At 53.5% G+C, this 20,379-nt stretch overlaps 2 protein-coding genes across 3 annotated transcripts in view; one reads left to right on the top strand and one right to left on the bottom strand.

The window, feature by feature from the left end:
* Trpc4ap (transient receptor potential cation channel subfamily C member 4 associated protein) overlaps window positions 1–5,958 on the top strand; it is a 73,199-nt gene extending 67,241 nt beyond the window's left edge. For both annotated transcript variants that reach the window (XM_031372433.1, XM_031372432.1), the window contains exons 14-19: window positions 285–375; window positions 1,866–2,006; window positions 2,328–2,436; window positions 3,962–4,074; window positions 4,805–5,011; window positions 5,104–5,958. In XM_031372433.1, the coding sequence (XP_031228293.1) occupies window positions 285–375; window positions 1,866–2,006; window positions 2,328–2,436; window positions 3,962–4,074; window positions 4,805–5,011; window positions 5,104–5,241 (799 nt within the window). In that variant the 3' untranslated portion in view covers window positions 5,242–5,958. The remainder of the gene's footprint in view (window positions 1–284; window positions 376–1,865; window positions 2,007–2,327; window positions 2,437–3,961; window positions 4,075–4,804; window positions 5,012–5,103) is intronic.
* A 16-nt stretch (window positions 5,959–5,974) lies between these two features.
* Window positions 5,975–20,379, bottom strand: part of Myh7b (myosin heavy chain 7B) — a 26,263-nt gene continuing 11,858 nt past the window's right edge. Inside the window, exons 17-42 of the mRNA XM_031372431.1 lie at window positions 19,403–19,582; window positions 19,184–19,316; window positions 19,021–19,097; window positions 18,520–18,607; window positions 18,253–18,370; window positions 15,570–15,693; window positions 15,346–15,482; window positions 14,369–14,624; window positions 12,520–12,762; window positions 11,658–11,834; window positions 11,427–11,572; window positions 11,124–11,214; window positions 10,653–11,042; window positions 9,937–10,063; window positions 9,727–9,845; window positions 9,443–9,639; window positions 8,961–9,310; window positions 8,720–8,844; window positions 8,491–8,606; window positions 7,612–8,008; window positions 7,407–7,532; window positions 7,150–7,320; window positions 6,962–7,066; window positions 6,784–6,879; window positions 6,234–6,371; window positions 5,975–6,154 (exon numbers count right to left, since the gene is read on the bottom strand). Of these exons, the coding sequence (XP_031228291.1) occupies window positions 6,143–6,154; window positions 6,234–6,371; window positions 6,784–6,879; window positions 6,962–7,066; window positions 7,150–7,320; window positions 7,407–7,532; window positions 7,612–8,008; window positions 8,491–8,606; window positions 8,720–8,844; window positions 8,961–9,310; window positions 9,443–9,639; window positions 9,727–9,845; window positions 9,937–10,063; window positions 10,653–11,042; window positions 11,124–11,214; window positions 11,427–11,572; window positions 11,658–11,834; window positions 12,520–12,762; window positions 14,369–14,624; window positions 15,346–15,482; window positions 15,570–15,693; window positions 18,253–18,370; window positions 18,520–18,607; window positions 19,021–19,097; window positions 19,184–19,316; window positions 19,403–19,582 (4,239 nt within the window). The 3' untranslated portion in view covers window positions 5,975–6,142. The remainder of the gene's footprint in view (window positions 6,155–6,233; window positions 6,372–6,783; window positions 6,880–6,961; window positions 7,067–7,149; window positions 7,321–7,406; window positions 7,533–7,611; window positions 8,009–8,490; window positions 8,607–8,719; window positions 8,845–8,960; window positions 9,311–9,442; window positions 9,640–9,726; window positions 9,846–9,936; window positions 10,064–10,652; window positions 11,043–11,123; window positions 11,215–11,426; window positions 11,573–11,657; window positions 11,835–12,519; window positions 12,763–14,368; window positions 14,625–15,345; window positions 15,483–15,569; window positions 15,694–18,252; window positions 18,371–18,519; window positions 18,608–19,020; window positions 19,098–19,183; window positions 19,317–19,402; window positions 19,583–20,379) is intronic.

Here is a 20,379-nt window from a genome sequence, read left to right as displayed (position 1 = left end):
GAGACCACTCTGAGCCCAGATGCCACTGTGTAGGCCCTTATACCATAGAGACCCTGATACAGCCACATGAAAGACTGGTCCCTGCCGAGCTATGAGGACCATATGAGAATGGCGATTCTCTTGCTCTTTGCTGTATCCTCAAGACCTAGGACTGGGGCCCAGACTGGAAATTGTTAAGTAAATACCAGATCCTTGGCTACAAAGCACTCCAACCCTGGGGCATTGAGCCTGCACCAGGGAGGGCAGCAAAGCCCCTGGGCCAAGAGTCAACATTTGGGTTGCAGATTTTGGCAAGCCCGGGCTGTGGAAAGTTTCCTCCGAGGGACCACCTCCTATGCAGACCAGATGTTCCTGCTGAAGCGGGGCCTTTTGGAGGTATGGTGGAGGAACCAGGGTGTCGGGTGGCCATCTTCCCCAGCCCAGCCCCTCACATTGATTCCTCATCCTGAGCCTTAAGGAGTTTGGTCAGGAACAGACCTATTCTGGTTATTCTAGTGCACATTGTACCAGGGTTGGCCCTGGGTTGCCAGCTATGGGCTCCCTGTAGGTACTGAGGGCTAAGGGACTCAGGTAGTTGTACAGGAATGTAGAATATAGTTACCCAGCAAGCCCTTTGACCCTGAGGATAATTTGGTATTGACTAAAAGCTAACAGAGCCACCATCCAGGCAGCATACACGAACTGGTCCAAGGCCCCCACACATATACAGCAGTGGACTGCCTGGTCTGTCCTCAATGGGAGAAGACACACCTAACCCTTGAGACTTGAGGCCTCAGGGAGTAGGTAAGCCTGGTGGGAGTGATGGGGACACATCCTCTTGGAGACAAGGAGAGGAGGAATGGGATTAGGAACTGTGAGAGGGGGCAATTACTGGGCTGTAAAAAAATAAAAGCAATAAAAATTTCCATATTGATTAATGGCCTGTAGCCAAAGGAGATTGAAGAGAGAACAAATAGCCAGAAGTACAGTTGGTTTTTTTAGAAAATTACTATGAGCATGGAACCATGAATTGTAAAGGAAAATAGCTGCCAATCAGTGTAAGCTCAAGAAAATGAACTCATGGGGGCTGGAGAGATGGCTCAGCGGATAAGAGCACTGATTGCTCTTCCAGAGGTCCTGAGTTCAAATCCCAGCAACCACATGGTGGCTCACAACCACCCCTAATGAGATCTGATGCCCTCTTCTGGTGCATCTGAAGAGAGCAATGGTGTACTTATGTATAATAATAAACAAATCTTAAAAAAAAAAAAAAAAAAAAAAAAAAAAAAAAAAAAAAAAAAAAAAAAAAAAAAAAAAAAGAAAAAAAAAAGAAAATGAACTCAGCTTGGAGACCCCAGTGCTTTAGAAGCAGGACTTGTACAAGTTCAAGGCCAGACCCTGTTTCACAAAAAACAAGACAGGAATGAAGAGAGGGAGGGAGAGGAAACCAGAAAACAAAATGGACATATTGGGAACAGTTTCCCTGCTGAGGAAGTGGCTTATCGTTCTTAATAAACATTTAGTGGTTTGTATATGTTCTAAGCAGTGTCATTGGTAAACATAAAGACAGTGCAGGGGTCAGAATGTGCTCTGCCCTTTAATTCTAGGCCCTAGTACTTAGGTCTGGGGACAGAGAACCAGCTGCAAAGCAAGTCAGAGACTTCATGTGTGAACTTGGAAAAGAGAATATCACATACCACCTTGTTCCCCTGCTGAGGCCAGTCCCTGGCTCTGTCCTTGGAGCCACCAGTACCCTTAGAAAAGCCTAGACAAGTCACAGGGTCCATCCACCTGTATGCTTGCTTGAAGCAAGTGGGTAGTCTGAGCTATCCACAGGAGGGGGGCAGATCCATCCACACCCTCACCCTGTCCCCTGCTCAACCCAGCACATCTTATACTGCATTGTGGACAGCGAATGCAAGTCAAGGGATGTCCTCCAGAGCTACTTTGACCTCCTGGGAGAGCTGATGAAGTTCAACGTTGATGCTTTCAAGAGATTCAATAAATACATCAACACTGATGCAAAGGTAGGCTCACCCAGAGCTCTGTGCAACTGGCTGCAGCACCCACTGGCTGTGAACTTTGGCCTGCCCATCTTCAGGGGTGGCCACGCAGCTGGAAGAGACTGGGATCCATCCGGTGGGCCAGTCTTCTGCAAACATTCACTATACCTACTCTGTCTGGGGCTTCGAGCCAGACCCTGAGACTATTGGAATGAGAACTGTGGCTGTTACAGTATCTTAGCAGGCCGCTCGGTGTGTCCCAGCTGCAGAGTAGTGGGCCTGGGGTAGAAGATCGGTGGTGCCCTGGCCAGCAGCCCCTGCCAGTGAGCACCATCTCTGTTCCAGTTCCAGGTGTTCCTGAAACAGATCAACAGCTCGCTAGTGGACTCCAACATGCTGGTGCGCTGTGTCACTCTGTCGCTGGACCGATTTGAAAACCAGGTGGACATGAAAGGTGAGGAGGCCAAGGTGCCAGTGCACATGGGTGCAGTCTGACTGTCAGACACCTGGCCTCCAGCCAGGAACTCTGTTCCTGGGGTCAGGAGCACGGTCTTGACCTTCTTGCTTGCTGTGTCCCTTGCTCTGCACTGATTTGCTTCCTTTAACAGATAAGTGTAACATCTTAGTAAAGAAAAAGCTGCCTTCTAGACTGACTGCTTGGATTAAACAGGGCCCCTTCATTCTCTTTTTCTGCACAGGACTATATATAGTATGTGGCTGTGGTGGGTGTGTCAGACCTCGCCTAGAATCATGTGTAGTAACACATGTGTACATCTGTGCCTCTTCCCTAGAAGGTCTATGGCACCAAACAGTTTGTCACAAGTTTATGAACACTTCCAAAAAAGGGCAGTGTTCCTCATCATTATCATTGGTACCAAAAGCCTCCTGGGCACGGATGATTGGTCCGTTTACCTGTTTCTTCTCTGAAGGGCCTGTTTTAGGAGGCTGCTCACATACACTTGGATGTAATCAGTGCAGTGTCTTCCCTGTAGTATGGGAGGTCAGATGTTCAGTGCTCCTTCATCCTCACCACAGCAGTGGGCACAGATGTGAGAGCTGTGGCAAACCAGTCTCCTTAGGAGTTCTGGAAAGTTTAAGGTTCACTGTTTCTTTGTGTGTGATTTATGTATGTGTGGGTATAGAGATGTGGAGGCCAGAGGTTGGTATCAGGTCCATTTTCTACCTTCAGTGTTTGGACAGAGTCTCCTAGTGGACCTGGAGCTCATGGATTTCACTAGGTTGGCTTTGGCTGGCTTTGGGGATCTGCTTGCCTGTGTGCACCCAGCTCTGGGATTTAGATGTATGCCACCACATGGGTTCTGGTGACCCCAGCTCTGGGATTAAATGTATGCTGCCACATGGGTTCTGGTGACCCCAGCTCTGTTGCTCATATTTGTGCAGCAGTGTTGTTGTTCAGTGGGCCTCTCCCAGGCTTGCTGCATTTCTTAATGAGTATTTGCAACCTATCTTCCTGAGAAAGAAACGTGTGTGTGTGTGTGTGTGTGTGTGTGTGTGTGTGTGTGTGTGTGTGTGTAGGAGCTGGAGCTGGTGCTAAGCTGGGAGGAGCTTTAGGAAGGGCTACTTTCTGAGTGTGATTCTGAAGGACCAGTGGGATCTCTGAGATTTGGCATAGCCTGATGACCAAACAGTTGGAGATTGACCTGATGTTGCAGCTTTTAAGAAAGCTGAGTTTTTGTGGTTGTTTATAAAGATTTATTTTTAATTATGTGTATGTGGGATTGTGCATGTGATAAGTACAAGAATAGGTAGAAGCTGGAAGAAGGTATTGCATACCCTGAAGAGCCACCATTGTAGGTCTTCTGCAAGAGTAGCAAGGGGTCTTAACTGTTGAGCCATCTCTCCGACCCTTAACATAGCTGTTTTGGTGGTGAGAGCACCAGCTGCAGAGTCAGGACCCAAATGACTTAACTCGCCACTGTGTGCACCTGCTGCTACCCGTACTCTGCCTTGCTTCACAGTGGCCGAGGTCCTGTCCGAGTGCCGCCTGCTTGCCTACATATCCCAGGTGCCCACGCAGATGTCCTTCCTCTTCCGCCTCATCAATATCATCCATGTACAGACACTAACCCAGGTGAGATGTCCCAGCCAATGAGCAGTCAGAGAGGGTAAATTGGAAACCATCTCTCTGATCCTAAAGGACAACATATCTGTGTTTCCCCCCACCCCCACACATTTCTTTCTGGAAACAGTTCTTCCTAGGGTATTGCCCAGTGCCCCAGTTTACAGGGGAACTAAGACCAGATATCCAGTTTCCTGAGGTCACAGTCAGTTGGGGCAGAGATGAGTTTGACACTGCAGTCTTCTGATTCCAGGCCAATGTTCTTCCCCATGTGCCCAGCCCTGCCTTCTGGCTACAGTGGACTGTGAGGTTGGACCTGAGTGTTGTCCCACTGGCAGCCTTCTCTTTTTCCAGACTCATACTCCTTCTCTAAGATGAGTGTCATGCTGGCACCTCTGAGCAGTGGCTCTTGTTGCCGACATGCTGGGGGGTGAGGCCTAGGGCTGGGGATGCTTGGTGAACAAGATAGACTAGACTCTTGTTTCTGAAGCTCACACCTAGTACAGCACTAAAATTCTTAAGTGAATAACTGCACAGTAGCTTGTGCACTCAGCCCTGAAAGAAGTCACACCTGAACCAGAATGTAGACAGGACCAGTGTGAATGGTCTAGGTGGGCACAGGGTACAGGAGGTGCCCATGGACTGTGCAGTGCCATTGCATGGGCCTAAGTACCCTCTCCCCTGCCCAATGGCATCCCAAGGCTGCCGACATGCACCCAGCCCATCTGCCTTGGCCTTGCAGGAGAACGTCAGCTGCCTCAACACCAGCCTGGTAATCCTGATGCTGGCCCGACGGAAAGAGCGGCTGCCCCTGTACCTGCGGCTATTACAGCGAATGGAGCACAGCAAGAAATACCCCGGCTTCCTGCTCAACAACTTCCACAACCTGCTGCGCTTTTGGCAGCAGCATTACCTGCACAAGGACAAGGACAGCACCTGCCTGGAGAATGTGAGTGCCCCAGCCCCGAGGGCCAGTGGGAGGAGAGTAGCATGTGAGCCCAAGTCCTGTATACTTCCCAACCCCTCTCGCTCTTTACTCAGAGCTCCTGCATCAGCTTCTCATACTGGAAGGAGACAGTGTCCATCTTGTTGAACCCGGACCGCCAGTCACCCTCCGCCCTGGTCAGCTACATTGAGGAGCCCTACATGGACATAGACAGAGACTTCACTGAGGAGTGACCTTGAGCCGGGCTTCGAGAAGCTGCTGGGCCAGGGCGAGTGCAGTGAGCAAGAGTGCACATGCCATGCACTCTGCCCATCCCTGTCCCTCTCTTGCCTCCCCAGTGCTCTGTCTACCCTGGGTGTTCAGGTGCAGGCTCAGTGGAAGGAACATGCTAGAAGCTCTTGTCTCCTGGGTCTGAGGGCCCAGGTCAGTGGGGAGCCTGTTTCTTCACTGTCCCCAGGGTAAGGACAATGGCACCACGCCCACCTTTCCCTCGAAATCCTGGAGCCCTGGCCTGCCAGAGAAAGGGAGCATGGGAAACCATCTCTGTCTGAGCTTCTCTCATCAGTCCCATGAGGGAGAGAAAGATGCAGACCTCTGTGAGCCAAACCTCCCTGCCTCAGGGCACAGGCAGAGAGGCTCCTGAGCCCTGGGCAGGGGTGGGTACCGGAGAATGCTGCCTTCCCCAGGTCTGCCCATCTCCTCCTTCCTGACCCCCTTGTCTTCCTTTAGCTCCTCTTTGCTCATTGGCCACTGTGTTCATCCTGGAGGCTCCCCAGCAGTGGGGGCCTTTTCTCTCCATCCCTTGGGGCATGGAGTGCCTGTGCCTGCCTGAGCCCGGACACGGGAGCCTGGCTGAGAGCTTACCTTGGCTCCTCCTGTGTTGCCAGTTTATTAACAGCAAATAAACCGAGTAAATGGAGACTATTAAAGAACTTTATTTTAAAGACTGATGTGGACCTGACTTTGTCCCTGAGAGTCTGTTCCCAGCTCCTCTAGCCCCAAGAAATAAGGACAGTGGATGCTGCTGCAGACAGGGTCTTTATTTGGGGTTCCAGGACTCAGGGAGGGTGGAGTAGCAGATGGAAAGAGACAACAGGATCACAGGGGTGGAGTATCCCCTTCAGAGCCTGGGTGTCACTCCTTGTGCTAAGAGATGAGAAAGAAGTTGAACTACATCGCCTGTGTTTCCCCACCTTCAACACACCCAACCCAGAAGCCACCTTACCTTGGGGCCCAGGGCATCCCTGGACCTTGCCCGCAGCTTGTTAGCCTGGGTCTCTGCCATGTCTGCCCGTTCCTCAGCATCATCTAGCTCGTGCTGGGCCTTGCGGTACTTCGCCAGGTTGGTGCTGGCCTGCTGCTCCTAGAGCCATATGCAGGGCCTTGTTTCCCATTGGCAACGAAAATAGCCACCTCCTCCCATTCCCAGAAAGAAGCTGGCTTCTCCTGGTCCACCCTCCACTCTTCCTGTCACCAGCTTCCCCTTACTAGAACCCACACAGGAGGAAAAAAAAAGTGGAGACCGTCCTTCAAGAGGCGCCCGTGTGTCACCAGCCCACCATGCCTGGGCTGAGGAAACCATTCACTTTCTTAGTCCTTTCTATAGCTGTAAGTGGTCCATGCTGTAGCCATAGAAGTCCCCGAGTTGAGAGGATGGGACTGCTACCCTTTAGTTGAACCTGCTGCAAATGGTGTCCCGGCTGCAAGCCCTGCAGCTGAAAGCTCACCACTAGTGTCCTGAACAGTCCCCAATACCTGGCCCCCAGTGTGCTCACCGCCTCCTCAAACTGACGCTTGTAGCTCTTGACCTTGCTCTGCAGCTTGTCCACCAGGTCCTGCATGCGAGCCAGGTTCTTCCTGTCCTCCTCAGTCTGGACAAGCAAGGAGCTCTCAGGGTTTGCCTAGACAGGGTTAGCTCAGGTGCCACCTCCCGGGGTGGACCCCACCACCCACCTGGTAGGCGAGCTCCTTAACCTGGCGCTCGTGTTTGCGCACACCCTTAAGGGCCTCAGCATGCTTCTTCTGCTCTGCATCCAGTTCAGCCTCCAGCTCCCGCACCTGTGGGGCAGGAGGAGGGGAGCCTACTAGCCCAGCCTGCCAGCCTCAGCTTGCAAGGGAAGAAGGACTGGTAAGGCACACACCTTGGCCTCCAGCTTCTGCACTTGTTTCTTCCCGCCCCGGAGGGCAGCCTGCTCGGCTTCCTCAAGGCGTGCCTGCAGCTCCCGCACGGTCTGCTCCAGGGTCTTCTTCATCCGTTCCAGGTGTGCACTCGTGTCCTGCTCCTTTTTCAGCTCCTCAGCCATCATGGCTGCCTGGAGGGGAGGAAATAAAATCATGGAGGGGAGGCAGGGGAAGTCCCTCTGCGCACACTCATCCCCCAACCCTGACCCAGCCTCACATCAGTGATAGCCTTTTTGGCCTTCTCCTCTGCTTCCCGCCTCTCCTGCGCAGCCTCCTCCACCTCCCCACTCAGCTGGGCCAAGTCCACCTCCAGCTTCTTTTTCTGGTTCAGGAGGCCTGTGTTCTGAGGGGAGCAGATTCTCAGCCGGCCAGCAGGGCTCTGCCCCTCCCCATCCTCGTAACATCTTTGGCCCATCCCCCACCTGTGAATGCAGTAAGTTGAGGCGCTCGGTGGCCTCCAGCAGCTCCTGCTCAGCCAGCCTCCGGCTGCGCTCGCCCTGTTCCAGGGCAGCCCGAAGCTCTTCCAGCTCAGCTGCCAGCAGTGCAGCCCTGCGCTCGAGGGCCTGCCCCTGCTCACGGAGCTCAGCGGCCAGCCTCTGCTCCTCATCACGCCCTGCTTGTTCCTCCTTGAGTTGAGCCTGCAGCAGCCTCGTGGCTGCCTGTGCCTCCATGGCCTGGCGGGTTGCATGGCCCAGCTGTAGCTCCAGGTCATTGAGGTCCCCCTCCATCTTCTTCTTGAGACGCAGTGCTTCATTGCGGGCCCTAGTCTCTGCATCCAGGGAGGCCTGCAGGGACTCCACAGCCCGCTGGTGGTTGCGCCTATAAGAAAGTAGCATGAAGGACAAGCTTGGCCCACAGGAATGGAGTAGGTCAGACATTACCTGCACCATACTCAAGGACCCACACAGTTGGGAACCCATTTGGGAAGCAAATGAATTGCCTCTGTTTTCAAGCCCCTTGTGACTTGCCAAAAAAAAGTACATTAGCCGGGCAGTGGTGGCGCACACCTTTAATCCCAGCACTTGGGAAGCAGAGGCAGGTAGATTTCTGAGTTCGAGGCCAACCTGGTCTACAGAGTGAGTTCCAGGGCAGCCAGGGCTACACAGAGAAACCCTGTCTCGAAAAACAAACAACAAAAAAAAGTTCATTCACTAAAGACCGAGAAGGGCATAAACTGAACTCTAGCCCTGAGCATCTTGTGAAGGATCACCTCTGGAATGGAAACACTCTAGTCCTGTGGCAGGGACAGCTAGTCTGTCCTGTGTGCCACCCTAGGCATGACAAGACTGCTTTCCAGAGACCTCAGGTTAGTACACTCCTCATCCTTCTCCGCCAGCTTCCGGTCCACTTCTGCCTTGACCTGGGACAACTCCAACTGGATCCGCAGGGTCTTCGTCTCTTCCAGCTCCAGTGCCCCCTAGAGATGTTGATCAAGCAGTATGGAGTGAGGGGCCTCAGCAGGTATTTGGGGAGCAACGAAGCTAGGCAGCCATGGGGCCGAGTCTTACCCACCCCGTGACCAGCTCTGACCTCAGCCTCCTCCAGCGCAGCTTGCAGCTCACTCTTCTCCCCTTCTAGTGCCTTCTTGGCCTTCTCCAGTTCCTGGATGCTCTTCCCGCTGAGGCTGACCTGGTCTGAAAGGTCACTGATCTCCTCTGTGAGGTGAACAGAGCTCTGAGGACTCACCCTTACCTCTGCTCTGAGCCAAGTTCCTCCCTTCATCCCAAGTCCAAGGTGATGTGATGCTCCAGTGCTTGGCCTCAGGTCCTACCCTGTAGATTCTTGTTCTCCCGCTTGAGCGTCTCCAGAGCCTCAAGTGCCTCCTCGTGGCTGTGTCGCAGTCGAAAGAGCTCCGTACCCAGACCTCGAGCCTCCCTCTGTGCTGCCTCAAGTTCCCGCTGCATCTCCTCCTCCTGCCTCCTCCGCTCCTCCAGCGCCCGCTCCAAGTGCCGCTGCTTCTTATCCAGGGCAGCAGCGGCTGAGGTGGCCCGCTCCAGCTCCAAGGTCACATCCTCCGACTCTGTCTGCAGCCGCAGCTTGGCCTTCTCCAGTGAGGAGCATTTGGCATTTGCAGCCTCTACACCTTCTTCTGCCTCCTGCAGCCGTAGGGCGAGCTTCTTCCTGGACCGCAGACCAGACAGGGTGGACTGCGTACCAAGGGAGCGGACCCCAGAATCCCCACTACCACACACGGGGCATATAGGCACAGGCCCGAGTCTCTCCTGGGTCATGGTCTAGATGCCAGCTACTCACTTGGCCTCCTCCAGCTCCTCTGTCCTTTGGATGGCATCTGCCTCATACTTGCTCCTCCACTGGGCCACCTCAGCATTGGCTTTGGACAGCAGCCGCTGCAGCTCAGCCTGAGCCTCGGACTCTTCCTCGTGCTGCTCTCGGAGGAGGTCACAGTCGTGCCGCAGCGCCTGCACTGCATGAGCCAGGGCACCCTTGGCCTGCAGGGACACCAGTGGCCTCGGCATCAATCCAAGCTAGTGGCCCCAGCGCCCACCTCTGCCCCACAGTTGCCAGTGCCTGCCCACCTTGTTTTCTTCCTCCAACTGCCGCCGAAGTTCCTCCAGACTCTGGGCTGCGGAGGTCTTCCCCCTGCTCAGCTGGCTGATCATAGACTCCTTCTCCTCCAGCAGGCGGCCCAGCTCCCCTGCAGGTGAAGGGGCCGGCGGGCCCAGCAGTCGGTTGAGGCGGGGCACCCAACCCCTACCTGGCATAGCCCAGTGAAATCCAAGCCTCACCATTCTCAGTTTGTAACCTCCCCCGCTGGGTGCTGGCGTCTGCCAGCTGTCGCTGCAGCTCCTCCACTTTGATCTTGGCCTCGCTTAGCTGGTCCTCATAGGTCCGGCACAGCTTCTCTGCACTGGCCTGGAACCCAGAGTCAGAGAGCAAAACAAGTTTGTGTATCTATGGGCAGGATGGAGGGGCTGCCAGTCACGAGACAGGGACCTGGGATTGGGACCTAGAACACTAGGTATGCGACCAGAGATGAAAAGATGACTAGAGTTCCAGGTTCAGGGTCTGGGTTCCTACTGTGGGCACAAATTGGGAGTCTCAGACCCCATCCCAAAGTCAGTGAGTCAGTGTTAGGTACTAGATCTGGGGACAGGTGTCAGGATTTGGTGGTGGGGGTTGGGGAGGTAGTGTCCAAAACTGGGACAAGAAGAGTGAGTGTTTGGGCAGGCGCTAAGTCTGAATTCAGGACTCAGGAGCTAACTGGGGTCACACTCCTGTCGGAAGAGCTGTGAACCAGAACAACCCGGGCCAAGGAATGAAAGTGAGCACTCAGGGTTAGAGGTCAGGACTGCTGCGGAGCTGGGGGGTTAGACACCAGGTTAAACATCCAGGGGTCAGGAGGTCATTGCTGCTGTGGAGTGACGTCGCTGACCAGAGGACAGAGGGTGCGGTAGGGTCAGTGTAGAGTCAAAACTGATTTCGAGGCAGGAAGGGAGCAGACCTTGCCACGGGCCAGAGTTTCCACGCTGGCCCCCAGATCGTCCACCTCCATGCGCAGCTCGCTCTTTTCCTTTTCCAGTTTCTGCCGGATGCGCTGTAGGCTGTCCACCTGCTCGCTCAGCTCCGCAGCGCTGTCCGCCTGCTTGCGGCGCAGGGCAGCCACCGTGGCCTCGTGCCTCAGCACTGCCTCCTCCAGCTCCCGCCGCAGCCGGCCCAACTCAGCCTCACGCTTGCGGCAACCCTCTCGCTGCCCGGCGGAGGCTCCTCCAGCCTCCTCCAGCCTCTCACTCAGCTCCTCCAGCTCCCGGGCTGCCTCAGCTCGCTGCTTTTCCACCCGGGCGCGGGCTGCTCGCTCGGCCTCCAGCTCCTCCTCCAGCTCCTCAGCCCTCGCCTGGGGAGAGGGTACCGACTCCATGAGCCCCTGAACCAGGCCTGGTCCGCCCAGGGCATCCCACACGGCCACAATGCACACCTGCAGCTCCTTGATCTTCTTCTGCAGTTGCGCCCCCAGGAGCTGCTCATCTTCCACCCGCAGGTTCAGCTGGCTCAGCTCTGAATCCTTCCTGGGAATACATGGTGGTGTGAGCCAGCCCTGGCCCTACCTGCTGTCCACCTGCCCGCCCCCTGTGAGTTCCTAAGGAGCCTCGATCCTGCACCACTCAGCCCTGATTCTGAGAGGGCAGGACATGACTTCTGCCCTGGTATCCTCCCCACAGCATCAGGGCTGAGAAGGAGAGCCCGTCAGGCCCAGAGACCCTGCCCACCCCACACCTACTTCTTCAACTTCTCCTCCAGCTGCTGCTTGTCTTGTGTGGTGTCTGTCACCGTCTCCTGCGTCAGCTTCAGGTCTCCTTCAAGTTTGCGCTTGGCTCGTTCTGTGTCCATGCGAAGCTTCTTCTCTTGCTCCAGGGAGCACTCCAGCTGTGGGTAGAATAGGCTCAGCAGCGAGCAAGCCAGTGGAACTGTTGCCACCCTGACAGCCCCCCAGGGACTGACTCCAGCTCACATCCTCCACTTGCTGCTCCAGCCGGATCTTAGCCTTGGCCAGGGCGCTCACTCGGTCCTCCTCAGCCTGCAGGTCACCCAGAGCCTGCTGGTGAGCCTCCTGCAATGCCTTCTTCTCCTTCGTCAGGCGGACCACTGATTCATCCAGTGCAGCCATCTCCTCCGTCAGGTTCTTCACCTGTGGCAAGGCCCCATTTCACGGTGAGGATATTCCTCCCCATTGGCTAGTCGGAGCTGCCACCACTTCCAGCTGCGGATATAGGCAGGCCGCTATATGGGGCCTCCACCATTCCTGCCTACAGGTTTTATCTCCTCCTTGAGCTGGGTAAAGGGTGAAGGTTCATAGTCAAGCACAGTGCCCGGTTCAGAGTAAAAGACTAGTGGTGGCAGCCATTTACAATATCAGCAGGTATTCCGAGAGCTGGCTCCTAGTTCTGGCCTTATCTTTGACACCTTTAAGAACCTGAGCAGCCTTGTTTCCTCTTCTGTGTAAGAGTCAATACTCACAACGCTGGCAACCACAGGCCTCTGTGCTAGAAGTATTCGCAGTTCAGAAAAGCTGCCCCCCTCCAACAAGCTTGCAGACCAGGACAGATGATAATTGCTAGCCTTTACTAAGAACCTACCGTGAGCACGGTCCTATAGTGTATGCCTAACAAAGGCTAGTTACACCCAAATCCTTGTCACCCTAGTAAGATAAGTGCTGGTACCCCCCCACTTGACAGACCAGAAAATGGAGGCTCTCAAGAGGCCCTGTGGTCTGATTCAGGCTACATGCCAGGTGCCCACACAGAGCCGGGGGCGGGGAGACCCCACAGCGGCCTAACACCAAAACTGGCCCCCAGCTCAGGCCCTTCCCACACCTTATTCTCTGTGGCTTGTTTCTCTTTCTCAGCCTTGGCCAGGGTCAGCTCCAGGTCATCGATGTCCTTCTTGAGCTCCGTGCACTCATCCTCCAGCTTGCGCCTGCGGGCGGCCAGGTCAGCGTTCACTTCCTCCTCATCCTCCAGCCGCTCATTCAGCTCCTTCACCTTCGCCTCCAGCTGCACCTTGGACTTGATCAGCAAGTGGCAGCGCTCCTCTGCATCCGCGAGGTTGTCCTGCTCCTGAGGAGATGTGGAGGAGCAGTTAAAGAGCGGTGGACTGGGGAGCCAGGGCCAGCCCTGGGGAAAAAAGGCCATTTGTCCATGCAGAGGCAACCCCAACAAGGCAAATGTTGGCAATTCACTTTGATAGATGAGAAGCTGGCGCACCTACACTCTGCTGGGTTCTGTCTGAGGACTATTGCAGGAGACACAGAGACAGAAATGGCACTGTTAAAAATTAACATTAGGGGGGGCTGGAGAGATGGCTCAGTGGGTAAGAGCACTGACTGTCTTTTTGAAAGTCCTGAATTCAAATCCCAGCAACCACATGGTGGCTCACAACCACCTATAATGAGATCTGATGCTCTCTTCTGGTGTGTCTGAAGACAGATACAGTGTACTTATTTATAATAATAAATAAATCTTTGGGCCAAAGCAAGCAAGGACTGAGTGAGCAGAGTTGACTGGATCGAGCAGGGCCGACCGGAGCAAACAGAGGTCCTAGACACAATTCCCAACAACCACATGAAGGCTCACAACCATCTGTACAGCTACAGTGTACTCATATACATAAAATAAATAAAATAGATCTGAAAAACATTGACATTAGCCACATGCAGGTAACCTAGGAAGCCTAAGCTCTAGGAGAAAAGCCCCACTGTGCGCTTGCTTGCTAAGGAGCTGCAGCCATCTGAGAGGTGGTGTGGTTGGGTGCAAGCCCAGCCCCACCCACCAGGGAGCATCACTAAAGACCATTTCAGGAAGAGACAGGAGTCTCCTCACTGCCTGCTGTATAGACTCCCATGCTGGATGGGGAGTTTTCTAACCATCATGTCTGGATCTTCCCCAGGATCATCTCCAGCATCAGCCTGGGGCTGGCATCCAAACGACATTCAAAACCTATGCTGGGTAGGAGCTAGGGAGACAGCTCAGTGGTTAAGAGTACTGGCTGCTCGTCCAGAGGACCTGGGTTCAATTCCCAGCACCCACATGGCAGCTTACACTGTCTGTAATTCCAGTTCCAGGGGATCTGACACCCGCACACAGACATGCATGTACACAAAACAATGAACATAGAATAAGAATAAACAAATGAAGCCGGGGGATGGTGGCACACGCCTTTGATCCCAGTACTTGGGAGGCAGAGACAGGTAGATTTCTGAGTTTGAGGCCAGCCTGGTCTACAGAGTGAGTTCTAGGATAGCCAGGGCTACACAGAGAAACCCTGTCTCGGGCGGGGGGGGCGGGGAGGAGGGGGAGAATAAACAAATTAAGAACAACTATGCTGGGGAGTTTCCAGATTTGACCCCAACCCTCTGGGTATGACCCTGTTATCTGCTTCATAGATTCATGTGTCCCTAAACCAGAAAAAGGGACAAGGTTATATTTTTAGGGAAATCAAAGAGAGGGGAGGTGCAGCTCCCCTGTAGTTTTGGCTTTAGTACACATGGGTAAACACCTTCCGAAGCAGCTGGGCAGACGTAAGGAGCCTATAGGCCTCCTCTCCTGGTATTTCAAGAGTAGGAAGATGACACAGAAGGTCGAAGTGCCTAGAGCACCCCAGGGTGCCCCGTCCACAGTCTGGCTCCAGGGTTTCATTGACCACTTGAGTCCCTGTCCCACTCACTGCCTGCAGCTGCAGGGCCAGGTCATTCTTCTCCTGAGTGACGCTGACTTGAGTCTCCTCCAGTTCCTGCCGCTTGGCCTCAGCTGTAGCCAGTGCCCCTCGAAGCCCCCGTAGCTCTGCCCGCAGTGCCGCCAGCTCCTCCTCTGCCTGTGCTGAGCGCAGCAATGGCTTCATCTTGAAGAAGAGCTTCATCCAGGACCAGTTCTTGACGGCATTGAAGGCCCGGATGTTCCACTGGATGGTGAACAGGGCATCCCTAGGGAGAGACAGCTCCTGTGAGGCCGCTGGCGCTGCCCCGTGAGGGGCTGGGTCCTCTCTCTGTAGTCTTCCTAGCAGCCCTCCAGAGCAGGGGAGTCTGGGGATCAGCCCCAGATCCACCTCCAAGGCAAGGTCTGTAACCCCCAAATGTCCAGGTGGCCTCAGCAAGAGTCTGAAGACAGCTTAGCTATCAGCTCCGTGGTCAGACCGCTCGACTCGGGCCCTCTCTGCTGAGCATGCCCACCTGAGAGGGTTGTCTTCTACTTAAACCAAGAGGGTGATAAATCAAATCATGGTTCAGAGTCTGGGCAACACTGAATGTTCTGGACACACAGATGGCAGAGGCTGCTCTCACCCTAACTTAAAAACATGTTATTTTTAGTGTGCATATGCATGTGTAGGTACACCACAGCATTAGAAGTCACGTGGAGGTCAGATCTCCCTTTCCACCATGTAGGTCCTGGGGATTGAATTTAAGGCGTCAGGCAGAGCAGCAGGTGCCTTTTCCTACTGAGCCATTGCTCTGGACCCCACCCCCATGTTAAGGTGTAAAATCTGAGGCTAGGTGACGCGACCCAGAACTTCACCCCAACCAGCCATGGAAGGGGAGCAACCTAGGCAGCATGACAGGTTGGAGATCCCATCAAGCCTTGGGACAGTAGTCACCCCTGCTCTCCATCCCTTCCCACCCTTCCTGTCCATCCCTCACCCACAGCTACCTTCCTCCTAGCATGCGCTGGTACTCCAGACGCATGAGGCGGCCCCGGCTCCGAGCCTGCAGCAGTGTCAGCACCTTAGCCAGACGCTGGTCCCGGAGCTCCTCCAGGATGCCTAGAAGCCCAGCCTTGAAGAACACCTAAGGGTAGGGGTGCCGCCAAGTGAGATCTCTGTCCAGTGTGGCCACGTGCACCCAGGCGAAGCTCTAAATCCAGTACAGCCTAACCTTGGTGTGGCCAAATTGATACTGAGTGTGGTCGATGTCCAGGGAGCCCAGCAGCTTCTCTGTGGCCTTCCTGCTGTCCACAAAAGTGTCATCTGGGATGGCACTGGGGTTCAGGATTCGGTACCTGGGAGATCAAGAAGAAGCTGCAATGGACAGACAGGGTACAGGCCACTGACCATGGGAAGCCAGGAGTGGTAGCAGGAGAATTGTGATTGCCTGACCTCTCAGAGGTGGGTTCCAAAGGGACATATGCTAGTCAGACAGCAAGGGAGAGTGTTACCACACTGGACTGGGCACAGCAAGGAAGAGTGTTACCACACTGGACTGGGCGAAACAGCATGATCTGTACAAACCTCAGCAGAGGGGCCAAGTGTGTGGCATTCACCTGAAATCCCAGCACTTGGGGGGCAGAAGCAGGAAGATCTTGAGGCCAGCTTGGTTAACTGGCCTGACCCTGTCTCAAAAGTGGGCTGGTGGCTTAAGTGCATTTTAGTAAGTTTGTAAATAGATGTGGTTTTTATAAAGAACATATGGTACTTCTGCGATTTCTTTTTTTTTAAAGACTTACTTATTATTATAACATAAGTACACTGTAGCTGACTTCAGACGCACCAGAAGAGGGTGTCAGATTTCATTATCTAAGGGTTGTGAGCCTCCATGTGGTTGCTGGGATTTGAACTCATGACCTTTGGGAGAGCAGTCAGTGCTCTTACCCACTGAGCCATCTCGCCAGCCCAACTTCTGTGGTTTCTTAAAGGCAAAAACATAAAACCAAAGCAGTGCTGTGCTGTGCCATATCTCAAAATAAAGACACATCTGAGAATGTTATTCAGAGGGAACAAGGATTCCTAGCATGTCCACTGACATTTACACACAGGTGTACAGATGGGCAGTGGCCGTGCAGTGAAAGGAGAGCCCCAGAGACGGGACAGGCCCCTTCACTAGGGGACTCATCAGAAGATGTGGTTTTCCAGACAGTAAAGACCAGTGATGATGTGCTAGGCCTGATGGCACATGCTGTTCTCAGCATTCTGGAGGCCGACAGAGGCAGAGGGTGGGCAGTTGTTTAGTGCTGAGTGTGGTTTGCCTGCATGTGTGTACTCGTGGAGACCAGAAGAGGGCGCCAAAGCCCCTGCGCTGGATGCCACACACTGCTGGATGTCTGGTTTTAAGTCACCACGTGGGTGCTAAAAACTGAATTTGAGTCCTCTGCAAGAGCTAATGCTCTTAACCGCTAAGTCAGCTCTCTAGCACAGGTTTAGTTTTAAATTTATGTGCACACACACACAGGCACAAGCACACATGTATATGGGGGCCAGAAGACAGCCTCGGGCTATCCTCATGAATTCAGTCTACCTCCTTCGAGACAAGTTGCCTTGAACACATGACTGCACTGGGTGGCCTGCAGCCTCAGAGCGCCTTGACCTGGGATAATGAATGTGCACCACCCTGCCCAGAATTTTATATGGGTTCTGGGACTCAAACACAGGTCCTCATGCTTCAGGGCAAGCCCCATAGTGAGCCATCCGCCAAATCTCAGGAGTTTGTTTGGGGTTTTGCGTTTGAAACCTAGGCTGCCCTAGAAGTTACTATGTAGCCCAGGCTGACCTCACACCCCTGGGGATCCTCCTGCCCAGCCTCCTTAGTGCTAGGATTATAGGAGTGAGACATAATGCCAATGAGTGTTGAGAGCGTGAGGTTAGCCTGGGCTACACAGCAATACCCTGCTTTACAACAACAGAGAAAGACGATGCACACTCAGGCCTTTGGAGATGGGGAGCCATTCGCTAGACTGATAACGACGACATGAAAACCAAACCTACAAGCTCTCTGTGTACACACGCCCACACATACAGTACACATACAGTACACATACAGTACCAGTATAGATATCAATTTAGAAAGGGCAGGTGGATGAGTCCTGCTACTGAGGACACGTGTAGTTTAACAAACAGAAATGGGAAGGGAGCTGATGATATTGCCCAAGCACTCACTACCTGTCAGGCAACCGGTCAGGCATCTCTCAAGGTCCACACAAACCCATATTTAATCCTCAAATCTATATCCTCTCTTGTCTGCTCAGCTGAGTGTGCAAATAATAAATACCTATACCTTCTTTTCTAGGACATCTGCCAGAGGCATTTCTAACTGTATATGTTCCAACCCCCTGTGTACCCACCCAATCTAAACATCCTGTCTTATCGCTCAGTAAATCTACTACCCAGTAGCCTGAGACTCTGAGAGTATAAAAACATATATGTATGTGTGTGTGTGTGTTAGTATAAAAACATATACATGTGTGTGTGTGTGTGTTTTCGAGACAGGGTTTCTCTGTATAGATAGCCCTGGCTGTCCTGGAACTCACTCTGTAGACCAGGCTGGCCTCGAACTCAGAAATCCACCTGCCTCTGCCTCCCAAGTGCTGGGATTAAAGGCGTGCACCACCACTGCCCAGCAGTCTTTCTTATCCTGTATCCAAGCAACTGGCGAAACCAGCAGCTTCTGCCTCCACAGTTACCTCAAGTCTATTCACCTCTTTACTTAACCCCGTTCTGGACTGAGCCGCCTCCTCCGGGGATTGGAACCTTTCTTCGTCCCTCAGGCTCCAACAAGTCTCTCCCACACCCTCAGGCTCCACCTAATCTAAGAGCAGCAGGAGGCGGCTGAAGCAGCCAGCACCCACCGCTGCCTGAAGTCAGCATACAGCAGTCTGTTGGGGAACCCTTGGCGGCAGATCCGGATCCCCTCCAAGACTCCATTGCAGCGTAGTTGGTGTAGCACCAAGAAGGAATCCATGACCCCTGGATGTGGTGGGAGTAGAAGAGGTGGTTAGAAATGCACGGACATGCCTTTAGGTCCCTGCCCAGGCCTTACTTAGAGAGCAAACCCTGCAAGGTGAGAGCCTAAGACGCTTCCGGTTCCCCCATCCTGGTCAGCCCAGGGACACCACCTGGAGTCTTGTTCTCATTGGGGACGATACAGCGGACAAAGTGAGGCTGTGTGGCCCGCAGGTTGGTCATGAGCTTGTTGAGGTTCTCCTGGAAATGGGGAGAGCAGGGAGAGGCACAGGAGGGGCAGAGAACCAGAATTGGATGCCGCAGTGGATAGGGGCCAGAGGGGACTGGGCAGAGGAGCCCAAATGCTCCTTATGACACCTGCCCCACCCCGTCCACCACCTAAGTCTTCACCACCCCCCAGGGCTCTCTCCCATGGCTTCCCCTTCACCTAGCCCTACCCAGGCAGCATGGGGGCAGGCAGCAGCACAGACTTGCTGTGATGTTCACATGGAGAGGAGCTAAACATCACTGCAAGTCTTAACAGCTGCCCACCCAAGACACCCGGACGGCAGGGAGCAAGGAGGGCGGGGCAGCCTGCAGGGGGCGGGGCAGCCTCGGAGGGCGGGGCAGCCTGCGGAGGGCCAGGGCTGCTGGGGCCCCAGTCTGGACCTCACCTTGTGAAGCTGAGACACCGTCTGAAATGATGCTGCTTTCTTGCGCTTCTCTTTCACCCCAGACTTGGGGGGCTCGGCTGGGAGAGATAATGAGAATTGATCATGCCAGGGAACGTGACTCTGTGGATCCCCAGGAATGGCCAGCTTGTCCCTCAGTACTCACTGGAGCAAGAACCTGCATAGTTCTCATAGAGGGTGGCCAAGAGCCTATTCTGTGACTTTTGGAAGATGGGGACCACCGTCTCATTGAGGGGGTCCTTGTTTTTCTCTAGCCAGCCCACGATGCTATAAGGTACCTACAAAGAAAAATGTTGAGCCGGGTGGTGCCCCTGAAGAGGGAGAGAGGATCGTGGCTGAGTACAGAGCTCCAGCGAGCACCTACCACGCCTGCGTAGTGGACCACCTCGAAGTGAGCCTGGTACTTGCGTTTCTTGTCTGGGCGAGGCTGCTGGAAATTAGGTGACTTCCCAGAGTGATTGTCATAGAGCTTGGCCCTGAAGCTTGCGTCTGAAGCCTTGGGGAACATGCACTCCTCCTCCAGGATAGACAGAATGCCCAGAGGCTGGGAACAGGAAGCAAGATTGAAGGGCCAGGCTAGACCATGCTGGTTGGACCCTTAGACTTTGGTTCTCCAGTCTAACTCCCTCTGGGAGGTGTTTCAGACCCATAAGCCAGCCACGCACAGAAGTCAGGCCCGTGTGTGTACCCAGAAACCCACCTTCTTGGAGAGAGGAGTTTGCGGCTTGACTTCACATTTCCTTCCCGTCTATGTGTAGAATAGACTAGCATCTCTGTGCCCTATTAACTAACATCCATGGCTCAGGTGTACACACTAAGTTTTGTTTTGTTTTGTTTTGTTTTGTTTTGTTTTAAGACAATTGAGTCCTGGGGGTGGCGGGGTATCTACACTTATTATCCTGTATTTTACTAAATCTATGTTTCTTTTTTTAAATAAGTATATGTTTATTTGTATGTATATGTATGTGCCTGCGTGAGTTTATGTGCTCATGGAGGCCAGAGGAAATTGGACCCCTTGAAACTGGGGTTCCGTCTAACTATGACTTGCCTGCTGTGGATGTTAGGAACTGACTAGATCTTCAAGAGCAGCAAGTGCTCTTAACTACCAAGCCCCAAACCTTCACTTCTTAACTGAATGGAAATAACGATTCATTTCAATGATTATTTAAAAAAAAAAAAAAAAAGTCAACCACCTAAATGCCCAACAGCCAGAGCCTGAGAGTCACCTGCTGCATGGCCTATTCTGGCTTCTTTACAGTATTAAAAATGTGAGTTTAACAACCCACATTACACAAGGAACTCAAGAAGAAAGAAGACCAAAAGGTGGACATTTCATTCCTT

The sequence above is a fragment of the Mastomys coucha genome, unplaced genomic scaffold (assembly GCF_008632895.1).
Source record: "Mastomys coucha isolate ucsf_1 unplaced genomic scaffold, UCSF_Mcou_1 pScaffold15, whole genome shotgun sequence".
In the NCBI taxonomy this organism is placed as follows: Eukaryota; Metazoa; Chordata; class Mammalia; order Rodentia; family Muridae; genus Mastomys; species Mastomys coucha.
The sequence above is the reverse complement of the archived record's forward strand: the minus strand, read 5'-3'. Positions and strand labels throughout refer to the sequence as shown.